Genomic DNA, 12,740 nt, shown 5'->3' with positions numbered 1-12,740 from the left:
CAATGGGGCATGGGACACACTGGAAGTCCCAGTGGGATGGGGTCAGATGCATAGCTTCTCCCAGGCCTAGTGCAGAACAGCTGTTGATTAATAGTCAGCAAACAGAGCTTGGCGGTTCTGTCCCTCTCTGTGCCCACCCATTCTCTCCTCTCCATGGGATCTGACCCTCTCTAGACAATATGATCCTCTGTCTCCTTTGGGATGAATGCTCTCACCCACCCCTACTTTCTTAAAGCTCCCGTGACTCCTGAAGCCTTTTCTCTTTGGGTTCAGTGTGTTCCGTCGGCTGACTTTCACAGAACCTGTCTTTACCCAACCGCTTGCCTGAGTGAGCTGATAACCTCTCAGGTTTTGAGGAGCCCAAGAAGACTTAACAGCATCACATTCTTCCTCTCACCAACCCAGGGTCCTCGAACATATTCTAAACTGCTAGTCAAGTAACTTGCCGGTGGCTCTTCCTCGTCCCATAATCCGCTAACCTGTCCAGCAGTGGCAATCCACAAGTATTTACAGAATTGCACTGTCTGCCCTGTGTCCAGCCCTTTTGATCCAGCCAGTCTTTCGCAAGCTAAGGGATACAATCAAAGTTATGTTGCAGGGAAATAGCTGCCTCAAGTGCCCTTGCTGCTGCTGCTGCTAAGTCGCTTCAGTCATATCCGACTCTGTGCGACCCCATAGACAGCAGCCCACCAGACTCCCCCGTCCCTGGGATTTTTGAGTGCTCTTAGAGGAGGAATTATCTCATGCTGTCCTCCCGTTCCCAGCTGTCTGATCCCCAGGTACTATTATCCGCCCTCCTTGTATTGACGATCCAGCTAGGGATCCTTCTTCTGCTTGCAGACCTGAGTGGCTCCTTCCTTCCCACTCAAGTCTCCATAGAGGGTGCCCTGCACTTTATTCTCCCCATGAGTCCAGGGGAGGGACAAGTGATCCACTAGGCTGAAGGGCCCCAGGCATCCAGGCCCGGATGGAAAGATGGTATTCAAGCCACCTAATCTGCTGAAGGGGGTTCCCCAGCCTGATCTGGGCCCTCCTACTGTAGACCTACTTGAGGTCAGCTGAAGTCATTGATACCTCTTTCACTTAATGTGGAGCTGAGCACAGCGGAGGCAGAGTGTCAGTCTGAGCTACTGTACTCATAAACCCTGTAAGAAACACCTGCTCTGGGCCTGGCATTGTGCTGGGCTCTGGGGATACAGATGAGCAAGACTGGGCCCCTGGGGGAGGCCTTCCTCACTGCCAGTCCATCTGGCAGCACTTCCGCTTCAGTTCTGAGTTGGGCTCTGCGCTTCCCTCCAAGGAGACCGGCCCGGCCCAGCTCAGCAACTACTCTGCTTGGCCGGGCCCTCCCGTCAGTCCCCGGGGGCCACCCCTGCTCCTATGGACTGGCTGGGGCACTGCACAGAGGCACGGGAAGCCCCCAGGAACTGCTGGTGCCATCTGTGCACTGCAGCCCCTCTGGTTCCTTATCCCAAGGCCACGGGCAGGCCTTGAGGAAAGGCGTTCAGGGGAGAGCCCGAGTACTGAGGACTGGCTGGCTGGCTTCTCCCACAGGACGGTGTTCCTGTCAGTTCCGACCTGGCCTTGAATCCCTCTCCATCCCATAGTCCCAGCAGGCCTCACACTTGGATCTCCCAGAATCAGTCACACAGCAGTGAGTCTGCAGAGTGAAGCTCCTGTACCTCACAGGAAACAGCTGGGGCTCCTTGCCAGGCTCAGAAATGCCGTTAGGTCACTGGGTGACAGCCTGCTTCTTGGAACCTGTTAAATGGGCTCCCGTTCAGACTGTACAAATTGCAGTGTAGCATACGGCTTCCCTGGTAGCTCAGCTGGTAAAGAATCTGCAATGCAGGAGACCTGGGTTTGATCCCTGGGTTGGGAAGATCCCTTGGAGGAGGGCATGGTAGCCCACTCCAGTATTCTTGCCTGGAGAATCCCATGGACAGAGGAGCCTGGTGGGCTACAGTCCAGGGGGTCGCAAAGCATTGGGCATGACTGAAGTGACTTGGCACACACGTGTGCCTTGTTTGTAGGTTTCTAGTCACTTAGATTTGTTTTACATAAGAATCTGGGGATACTTAGTAGTGAAAGTAGTGAAACACAGGAGCTGTTTCCTATGAATCTAGACAAGTGAGGAGCTGGGCATGATGATTTAGGCAAACATTAGGTAAAAGGAATGTTTGCAGTAACATTTGAAGCTTCCATGATCCATTCATTTTAGAGCAAATACTCTATTCCAGGCTCTGCCCTAAGTCATACAGGTTTGGAGAGATGAATGGTCTCTGCTTTCAAAGCCTCTGCTATTTAACTGAAGGTGACAGATACATAAACAATGATCTGGGAGCTGACTTCTACTCCTGCTTCTGCTACTAATTGGTAATGTGATTTCAGCAGATAATTGAACCTCTCTGGACTCTTGAATCCTCAGCAGAAAATTAAATAAAACAGACAATACATCCAACTATTCTCCGTCCCACTATCCCTCCCCACTCCTCCTTTTCTCCTTGTTTCCTTCCATCTTTTTCTTGTTCAAGGTAACATATATGCATATTTATCTTGAGCAACTACTAAATGTGAAAGTGAGTAAGATGTGGTCCTGCCGTGGCAGACTCAGTTTAGAGGGTTGGCAGATATTTACATATTCACTATATTAAGCCCTTGCACAAAGCTACGTGCATTCAGCAGTGGCAGAGCCCAGATGTGAGACACAAGCTGGCCTTGCTCCAAAGCCCATGCTCTCTTCTCTCTGCTGAGCAGCCCATTTCTTCCAGTAGAGGTTTCTCAAGTTCCCCACCAGACAGGCTCCTTAAGGGCATGTCAGACTGTTAGAAATGATACCTAAATTCCTGGGTAGGTGCCACGTGATCTGTGACAATGTAAGCATCAGGCTTGGTGAAGCATCAGAGCACATGGTCCCCACTGGCACTGATCAGGATGGCATGGTGAGGACACCCCTTAATCAGAAGAGCCATCCGCAGCCAACCAGTCAGAGCCCTAATCAGATCCCATGACGGTCCAGTAAAGAAGGGTTAAGCAAGTATTAAATAATATCTCCCTTGGTAGGAGTAATATTCCTACATCCAGTTGATTAAAAGAACTCATGCCACGGGAAGGCCCACAAGCATACATACAAAATCACACAACTGAATAAAAAGAGCAGAAAGCTTTATACCTGGAGACAAAAGCAGAATTTCTGGCCAAGATAAATGAATAGCTTTCGCCTCACTCTGCGTCTGCTCCTGGCTCTGCCACTTCACTGGCCTATGCACTGGGGAAGACCACTTAACCTCCGAGGCTCTCAGTATTCTCAGGGTGAGCTGAAGGGGACTCTCTCGTACCCTCACCTCTAAGAAAGGTAAAGTTCAAATGCTCTGACACACTTGTAGGATGCCGCCATTACTGGCCTCAGGGCACTCCCCTGACTTCTCTCTTCCCATCTTGTCATTGCTCCCTGTGTGGAAGGGCTGGAGCAGTCTAGGCCTTGGAGTCCCAGGTCCATCACGTCCCAGGAGAGGGCCTCCTCCATGGATTCCCAACTCCTCTCTGAGGATGGTAATACCACTTCCCAAGGTGACTCCCCAGGAGTCCTTCTTAGGTTCCTGCCCCTCCCTCCTTCCACACGTTCCTGGATCACACACCTGTGTGTTCACAGTTTCATCTACCACTTGCTTGTTGATGGCGCCTGAATCAAGATCCTCAGCCCTAACTTCTGTGTGAGTTTCAGGTTTGCTTCTGAGCTACAAACAGATGTTCTGGGTGATCTATTGAGGTGAGACTTCTCCTTGCCCCTGCCAGCCATCTCAGTAACAGAGTCCTCTCTCCAGCATTCCTCAGACCCAGCTGACGATGAAGCTGATGACTGGCTGTGCTGATTTCCCTCTTTAAATAGAACTGGGGGAATGTCATTCATTCTTCCTGTCCCTCCTCCCTACTCCTACCCTGTTCCCTTAGGGCAAGAACTCTCTGGCACAGAAGGCATGAACACAGAAGGCATAGTATGTGACTGCTGAGCTGAACTGGGCTGACGTTTTGAGAAAGCTCTGTGTGTATCTGGCATCACTACCTTGGAAGACATTCAAAAGAAATGATCACAATTCCCTCCTGTTTAGATATCTTTCCCGAGGTCAGAGACCCTGATCTGGGGAGCAGAGCAAAGACCACTGCCTTTTGCTGGCTCCTGTATCCTTTCCTGGGCTTCCCTGGTGGGTCAGCAGTAAAGAATCTGCCTGCTAATGCAGGAGACCCAGGTTTGATTCCTGGGCTGGGAAGATCCCCTGGAGGAGGGCATGGCAACCCACTCCAGTATTCTCGCCTGGAGAATCCCATGGACAGAGGAGCCTGGCAGGCTATAGTCCATGGGGTCACAAAGAGCTGGACACGACCGAGCATGCATGCATGTACTCTTTCCTGCCCCTGGGTCTTTGCAGAAGCTGTTCTCTTTCCCTGAAAAACTCTCCCTGGCTGAGCTACTTGTCATCTTTAAGACTCAGTTCTTAAGTCTTAGCCTTTTCCCGCCCAGAAGCGCCTTCTCTATGCTTCCAGGGTATCCTGTGGGCACATATCTGGCCTATCACGCTGGAATGACTTTTTGTCTCCCTAGTGGACTGTGAGTGACCAGTGGGCAGGGACTGTGCTCCACTCAAGTCTGCAATTTTGGCACAGTGCAGACCTTGGTACCAAACTGTCCAGTAGAGGAGACACCGCTGAACACTGGTGAAAGAATGCCTGGGTGCCAGCAGGGGCAGCCCCACCCCCCAGCCTACTAGTCTCCCGGTATCAGCTCTGAGGGAGAAGACTGTCAGAGCCTTCAGCTCATCTGGAGACCGGGGCATCAGTAAGATCGGACTGCAAAGTGGGTATTGATCCAAGATTCCCCTTGGACCTTTGATTTCTTACTCTCTCCATCCATCACCCAGCGAGGACAACACAACTCTGCTCGTAAAAATTCCAGATGCCTTGGAGAGCAGTTTTCTAAACGTGGATACCTGAGGCCACTTCCCTGCCCCCCTGATGGTCCACCCAGAGCCTTCAGTGCTGTGTACCCCTTCCCAGCCTCCTCCCACTCCCAGCCACACAGATGGAGCCCTGGAGGCGGCTCATTCCCCCTTCTGAGAGCCATGGCCAGAGCTGGACTCACCCTCCGTCAAAGGGGTTCTCCCCCGGGATGACGTGCGTGCTGTCCCTGCCCACGAGGAACTTGATTCGGTCGTAGAAGGAATGCAAGTTCTGCTGGGACACGGGGGCCTGTGTCTCCTGGATGATGTCCAGAGGGTCGGGGGAGCCCAGGCACAGCGGGTTGACGTGACAGAGGGGCTGGAGGCAGCAGTCGGGGTCCATGCAGTCCACCAAGCCGTCTGCAGGGGTGACAGAGCAGGGCGTTTGTATTGCTATGTGCAATCCGCATCGTTTGTCCACACTGCTTTCATTCACTTCTCTACTTTCCACTCACTGAATCACGGTATAAACGTGCCTGATACAAGCTGAGGCCTCTGCTGGGCACCAAGGAGATTCAGGGGCTCCAGGTCCCACCTCACTAGCCTAGTAGGAGAGATGGACAAGCCAGTGTGCAGTGTGACGTGTGTTATTTATTTTCTTTTCAGAGAGATAGAAGGAATTCTATGTATGGGGGCCCTGAGGTGAGAGAACACACTGGACAATTTGGATCGCTAATTTCAAACGCTGGGCTCAGAAAGTGAGGAGAATAGCACAAGATTGGGCTGTGAGTTTTGCAGGAGCAGACAGCTGGGCCTCCCGGGCCACGTTAGGGAGTCTGTATTTCACCCTCTGGACAACAGGCGTTACTGAAAGGTGTTAAGCAGGGGATGACTTCACTTGAAAGTCACTGTATTGCTGAAAGCACACCTCCTGTATCAAGGACAAAGGAGCTGTGGGAGCTGGGGCCTCCACGCGGCAAGAGGGGTAACGGTTCCTGAGACTAGAGGAGGAACAGTGGGGATGAGGGAAGACAGTGGTTTGGAGAGACAGCAGAGAGGTAAAAACGGTAGACTGATGGGATTTGGGGGTGAGGAAGAGGCGGCCGAGTTCCAGCCTCTCCCCCAGCTGCGAGGCAAATGTGTGGGGAGCCGCCTCTGCCTTCTGTGAGAGGGGCTTTGTGAGTTTGCTGGATGGTTTCAGGTCACTGACCAAGTTGTCATTAGCAGAGAATTCTCTTTACCACATGGGTGGATTTCTTTAGGAGGGAAAATTATGTTGCAGCTTGCAGCTTCTTGAAGTGCAAAGAAAGAAATTCCACCAGACCACAGATTTTTGGTCTCATTATCCCAAAGTGCTTTTACGGGCACCCAATAGAACAGCTTAAAACAGACGAGACGCCAATGCTGCCCAGAGCAGTACTGTAGGCAGCCTGTGAGCTCTGTAGGCAGAGAACAGCCTGAGCACGTGTGTCCTTCTGTAGGCTGGGATTCCGTGTCTCCTGCTTCCAGCGATTCTGGGCAAACTGCCCCACCACCTTGGGGGCACGGGTCCTGCTCTGGTTGTCTCTGATGTAGCCCCGGCACTTAGCAGTGGTGTTTGAGACCTGACTGGTAAATAAACGAGTGACAATGGAGTGAGCTAAATGACATGAATCAAGTCCATAAAAGGCAGAAAAGCAGTATCTTCATTCAATTCGGTTAAACAGTGTGGCGTGGTGGGAGGATCCCGAGGCTCAGACACTGAAGTGCAAGCCCCAGAACTGCCTGGAAGAATGGCTTTGAATGAGTCCCCTTACTTAACCTCTCTGAGCTTCCATCTCTTCAACTCTGATATACTCCTTCTCTTGTCTCCATGGGTCTACAATATAGAGGCTGGCCATAGGGTTATTGCACATACAACACGCACCCTTAAGCCTCTTTACTAGTCTCGGGGTGTTGTGGCCTCAGGAAAGCTCCATGACCTCCCTGAAACCCAGTTTTTTTCCTTAATAAGTTGGGACAAAAAAATCCCTTGTCCTTCTCTCCCAACTTCTGCTTGGTGTCTAAGGCCCGTCTGCTCTGCCCTCCTTGAGGGCAGCACAGTGGTACAGAGAATGGGCTCCAGAGGTCAAATCCTGGCTCTGAGACTTACTACTGTGTGACCTTGGTCAGGTTACTTAAACTCCCTGGCCTCAGTTTCTCACATCTCTTACTGTGACTTATAAGAGTGTTACTTACATAATTCTTATTTACATGAAAAACACAGTGTATGTCCTCAAATCTGGCAGAGTACCTGATACATCATAAGTGCTTAATAAGAGGCGGGCTTCCCTGGTGGCTCAGATGGTAAAGAATCCGCCTGCCATGCGGGAGACCTGGGTTCAATCCCTGGCTTGGGAAGATCCCTTGGAGGAGGGAACGGCCCACTCCAGTATTCTTGCCTGGAGAGTCCCATGGACAGAGGAGCCTGGTGAACTACAGTCCACGGGGTCGCAAAGAGTCAGACTCGACTGAGCAACTAAGCCCAGCACAAGAGGTAGTTTCTCTTCCTGACCCTGGAACATGGCTCCCCAACTGTCCTGCATGTGCTCACCAGAGATGTGGCAGAAAGGCCTCCCCTCACTCGGGCTGGGTCTGGGTCCTGCCTCGTGCCTCCTGGCCCAGCTCCCAGGTCCAGCAGCTAACTGCCGAGCCAAGCACCTGTCTTCTCCTGCAGTTGGCTGGCCCCATCACACATTCTCGGGCTGCCCCTGTCAGACATTGCTTAAACACATAATTACAGCCCGAGCTGAGGGTTATTTGCATTCTGCTATTGATGTTCGCATGACAGATTCAGCTGCCGCATCCATAACTCTGCAGAAATGCTCCATTATTCAATCCCAGCGAGCAGGGACGCTGACCATTAAATCAGCCGGCACAATTGAAGGGCCGTGAAAAGTCATGGCTAATTTGAAATTTTATTAGCTCCTGCCTGCTCTTGTTTACCACCGGAGCAGTCCCTGGAAACCAGTCTTTCACCTCTTTATAAACACCCTGCTTCGTGGCACCTTGGAAGAGCGGTTTCCTATTCTCTGGTCCTGGCTGGAAGGTTAGCCAGGAATGACTACTATTAGTTTTTGTATTAAATGACGATGATGATGATCACAGCTGCGCCCTACTGAGGGCCAGGCACTGTGCTAAATGCTTTCCAAGGAATGTTTGCAAGAAAAATGTCCGTGAATCTTCCCAGTTCTGTGAAGTAGCCACTGTCACCACCATAGCCCTCATTTTTGACGGGAAGGAACCAGAGGTTCCAAGAGGTAAGGTGACTTGGTCAAGATCACACAGTTGGTCAGTAAAGAAGCTGACCCGGAATCTGAACTCAGTTCTTTGCGAAATAGAAAAGGTTCTCGATCCCTGAAGGGATGTAGGAACAATTTAAGTGGAAAACCCGACTTTATGAGTCTTGCTGTGCTCTTCCAGTGCCCTGGTGACCTCTACCACTGCACTCACCTCACTATATTATAATTCTCGTGTTCTCTGTCTCCCTCCCCACACAGCAAGCTCTTAGAGACCAGGGCTGACTCATTTCAGGGTCCCCACCCACTGCCTTAGCTTCCAGCTTCATCCAAGCCTCTGGAATCTGGGGTTTTCCATACCCCTTACTTCTTTCCTTTAAAAAATGCCATCTTAAATGAAATTGCTGCTCCTTGTGGTGAGAGGGCCCTGGTAATGATCTAGTTGACTATTCGGGTAGAAATTTTAAAGTTTCTGTGAGGGCTCTGAGCTTTAGTTCACCTGTCTGTAACATGAACAGTCAGACCTTGCTCAGAGAGACACTGGGAGGGTTAGGTGAGATCACGGGCGTAGCACCCTTAGCATGAAGACCAGCACCTGAGTAAGGGCTTGACAGACATGAGCTACTACTCGCCCCTGGCTGGGTACTTCCCTTGAACAGGGATCCCAGTAACAGAGCTGCCCTCCCTATACCCATGTTTCAGGGCAGCTCTTTCTGCAGATGGTCTGTCTGGCCTTGGAGAACTGAATCAGAGAAACACAGCCACAGCAACACGCTTACGAGTTAGGGAAGCAGAGACCCCAGGGGACTTGAAGATTGGGGTTCTCTGAATGGGGACATATCACACACCCTGCTCTTAGGAGAGACTCTGGGACTGTGGAGCTGTTTATTGTAGGCCTCACAGCACAGAGTGATTAATGTCCGGCCAGGAATGCTGCCCGCCTACAGCTCCCTATGTGGAAGCTCCCTCATCATTCAATCGGCAAATATTTGCTGAGTTGTAAATGTGGGCTAAACCCCATTAATAGAGACTATCACAGTTAAATGAGACACATAACAATAGTTTTAAAATGAGTAGGGCCCATGAGATTCTCATCAGAGCCACAGTTTTTGAGACCGGCTTCCAAGTAAACCCTTCTCTGTATTTTCAAATGCAGCATATGGCAGCCTGCAGCAGGGTGTATAGCTGCTCACAGTAACCGAGACTCTTGCACGGTTTCAGCTTATTCGGCATGGATGACAAATTTTAGAAAAGTCAGAGTAAGAGGAAAAAGCATATTGTGGGGACAGAAAAGTAAATTTGGGAGTAGGTTAGAAACACAGCAATATATGGTTTTCAAGATTCTCAGGTTTTGGCTAAAGACATTTAGATTTTCCATGCACTTATCTCACTTAATTGTATGTTATACACACACTGGTTGACTTCTGTCCATGTTCGCTGCATTGCCTATTCTCCTTCAGAGACCCTTGTGATCACAGCAGCAAAAGCAAAACTCCCAAACCCATCAGGAAAATAGAGAATATTTTCCTCTACTTCTTTCAAATTTTCAATAAAGCCCTCCTAAACCCTAAAACTCCAACTTGGGGGAAATTACACGTTTCCTCCAGAAATTCCCTTTACCCATACAGTTCTAAGGCCTCCTCTCTCTCCTCATATGGTGGAAGTGAAGAAGGGCAGTTGAAGGGTCAGAGGCCATTCATGCTCCAGCCATTCAGCAACGCTGCACCCAGCTGTGGCCCCGGTGGGAGAAAGGGGTGCAGGGAAGGGAGAAGGAAACAGCTAGAAAAAAAGCAAAATAGAGATTAAAAAGACAGGCAAGAAAAAAAAGAAAGGAAGGGTAGGTTGGGAAAAAAAGAAAAAGGTGGCCACATCTCCGGGGCACTAAATGCGCATTCCAGAGTACTTCTTGTTCTCCTGACCCTTGAACATGAAGTCCCATGGTGATGAGACGCCACATGGTGACGAGATGCCACGTGGGGAAGAGATGCCACGTGGGGACGAGACGCCACATGATGTGTGCAGCGAGGCTCTGCTAACACTTCCGTGTAGGTCCTGTGCTACCCTCTGGAGGATGAGGGCTGTGCCATCTCCTCTTGCATTCCTCTTCAGTGCCCAGCCTGCCCATGGGTGTCCCTGACCTTGAGAGGGGCAAGTGAAGAGGAAGAATCCAGGCTAAGAAGCCTGAAGACAGGGTTCCTTCCCTGAGCCTGTCACTCTCCAGCCATGAGAACTTCAATGAAAAAAGCCTTGGTGTCCATCACCCTCTGCAGAGAGGGGTGCTGCCAAAGGATCGGGTGAAGAGTTGGGCCATCAGTCGGAGTCCTGACCACAACGGCTCCCCGTTTGTGTTGTGATCTTCACAGCTGCCAGGGCATGCTGCGACCTCAGGCGACCAAGTCCCTCCCCACTGTCAGTGTCCCCATCAGTTGTTGGGGGGAGCGGAGGGCAGCCCCTGGGGTTAACCCGCCTAACAGTCACTTCGTGGGCTTTCTATGCCACAGGCCCATCTACCCTGGTGGCCGCCTGCTGGAACGTTCACTGAAAGCGACAGGCGCTGAGGCTTCTGTAGAATGTGGTGATGGAGCTGGCCTTCTCATCTTTACAAAGAGGACACTGGGGTCCGGTTAGTTGATTTACCCCCAAAATCATGCCGCTAGCGCAGTGGCAGCTGGGGCCCTGGTCTCTTCTCTGTCTCCAAACTCAGGCCCTGCTCCACGGCCTGCATCTCTTTCTCCATCGTTTCTTGGACATCCTGGCTCCCCCGTCCACAGAGGGCAGACGTGACTTGCTTCTTATCCTATATGCATATAGCACACTGCCCTATGCACCGTGAGCATGTTTGTTGAATGAATGAAAAAATGAAGAATGAATGAGTGAGGAGCCCAAGTCAAACAGCTCCATCAGTTCGACTGGGCCCATCGAGGGCTCCAGGGTGTGATGGAAGTCATCCCTCCCCCCGCACCCCCTCTACCCTAGGAAGAGCTTGTTCCTCTCCTTAGAAAGCAGGCACACAGGACAGGTCTGCTCTGATCCTTCAGCGTCTGTCACATGGCTGGCAGGCCCTGCCCTAGGCACTGGACAGACAGGAAGAAAACCGTCACGCCTCGAAAGGACTCCCAAGTGTGGCAAGTCAGAGCGAGATAACCATGTGCAGGGGAAGAAGGAAGTGGCGAGGGGGCTGTGGAAGCCCAAAAGGGGGACCCCAAGATGGGCTGAGGGCTGGGATATTTCCTGCAAGACGGATTGCTTACACTGAGGCTAGAAGGATGGGCAAGAAGAAGTCGAAAGGAGAGCAGAGCTAGGGGCGGGTGTGGGCAATTCATGGCCTAGCAAACTCTTTTCGTCAGAGTTGGCTGCATGGTCCCTTAGCCTGATGGGCCTGTGGACAGCGTCTAACCAGTCCAGCCAGCTCTCTGTGCAGGCTTCACTCCTCCCCGGGCTCGGCAGCCCACCCGCCAACCTCATCTCGCGGCTGCCTGCAGTCTGGCCCCAGATGTGTTTTATGGCAGGCTGTGAGCAGCATCTGGGGAGGCCCCGGGGGGTGGAGGGTGGAATGTGCCTCCCTGTCTGTACACATCTGGGAGAAGTTTTTGTCATCTGCTGTAATAAATTCTGTGCCTTCGGTGAAAAGGCTTGCAAAATCTTTATCTGCTCCTCAGAACGCAGGATTTTTAAAGGTCAATTTCTCTCTTGTCTCTTATCACAAGAAACGTGGTTTAGAGATAGTCTGAAGTGTGGCCAAACTCAATGGCTTTATGTGCCAACGATGGGAGATGAGGAGGAGAAGGGAGGACAGAGAGCTTTGTTCTCAGTTTTCCTGAAATTTCTCCCTCCAGGTTGCATCTATCAATGATCTGAATTGCAATCCATGATTGTTTTATGGGGCCAACAGAGTCTAAGGAGATGAACACACTTTGAAGCTGCTTAAAGATCCTTTATCACAAGGGGTACGGGTGCTTAAATTCCAGTGGATGTTTCCTTTCTTTTTAAGCATGGCTTCCATTTGCATCCTAGCTTTCCCACTGATTCATGGTGTCACTTTGGGAAAGCCTCATCAGCTCCGTGAGCCTCAGCTTCCCAGCCTCTAAGCGTCTGCCTTTCAAGTGCATCGCGAGGGGCTGGAGTTTATGGACACAGAGTGTCCAGCCCAGCCCCTGGCCCTTAGAGATGCTCTCTAAATGATGGCTACTGTTTTTATTTATGTATATTTGAATTTTTTTTTTCCTTCTAGCAGTAAGCATGTAGCAGTTTGGAATACAAATTTTAACTAAAAGATGAATATGGTCAAGATATATTACGATATGGAAAAATACAGTCTAATCTAAACAGTAGACTGTAAAATTTTATAGAGAATATAATTCTAATTTTTAAAAGTGATTTATATATGAATATGTATTTATTTTATAATAAACATCACACTTCTGTGATTACAGGTGGAAAGGAGCAAGACAAAGAGAGATGACATTTGCAGGTGACGAACTGAGGCTCAGAGAAGTTGAATAACTCACTCAAGGTCATACAGCCAGCAAATGGGGGAGCCAGGATTTGA

At 50.6% G+C, this 12,740-nt stretch overlaps 1 protein-coding gene across 1 annotated transcript in view; it reads right to left on the bottom strand.

Annotated features, from left to right (window-relative positions):
* Window positions 1-12,740, bottom strand: part of LOC120874267 (teneurin-4) — a 327,401-nt gene that overhangs the window by 94,750 nt on the left and 219,911 nt on the right. The window contains exon 13 of the mRNA XM_040255609.1: window positions 5,138-5,354. Within this exon, the coding sequence (XP_040111543.1) occupies window positions 5,138-5,354 (217 nt within the window). The remainder of the gene's footprint in view (window positions 1-5,137; window positions 5,355-12,740) is intronic.

This window comes from Oryx dammah, unplaced genomic scaffold (genome assembly GCF_014754425.2).
Source record: "Oryx dammah isolate SB20612 unplaced genomic scaffold, SCBI_Odam_1.1 HiC_scaffold_15, whole genome shotgun sequence".
In the NCBI taxonomy this organism is placed as follows: Eukaryota; Metazoa; Chordata; class Mammalia; order Artiodactyla; family Bovidae; genus Oryx; species Oryx dammah.
Note: the sequence above shows the minus strand (reverse complement) of the source record. Positions and strands in the feature narration are given on the sequence as shown.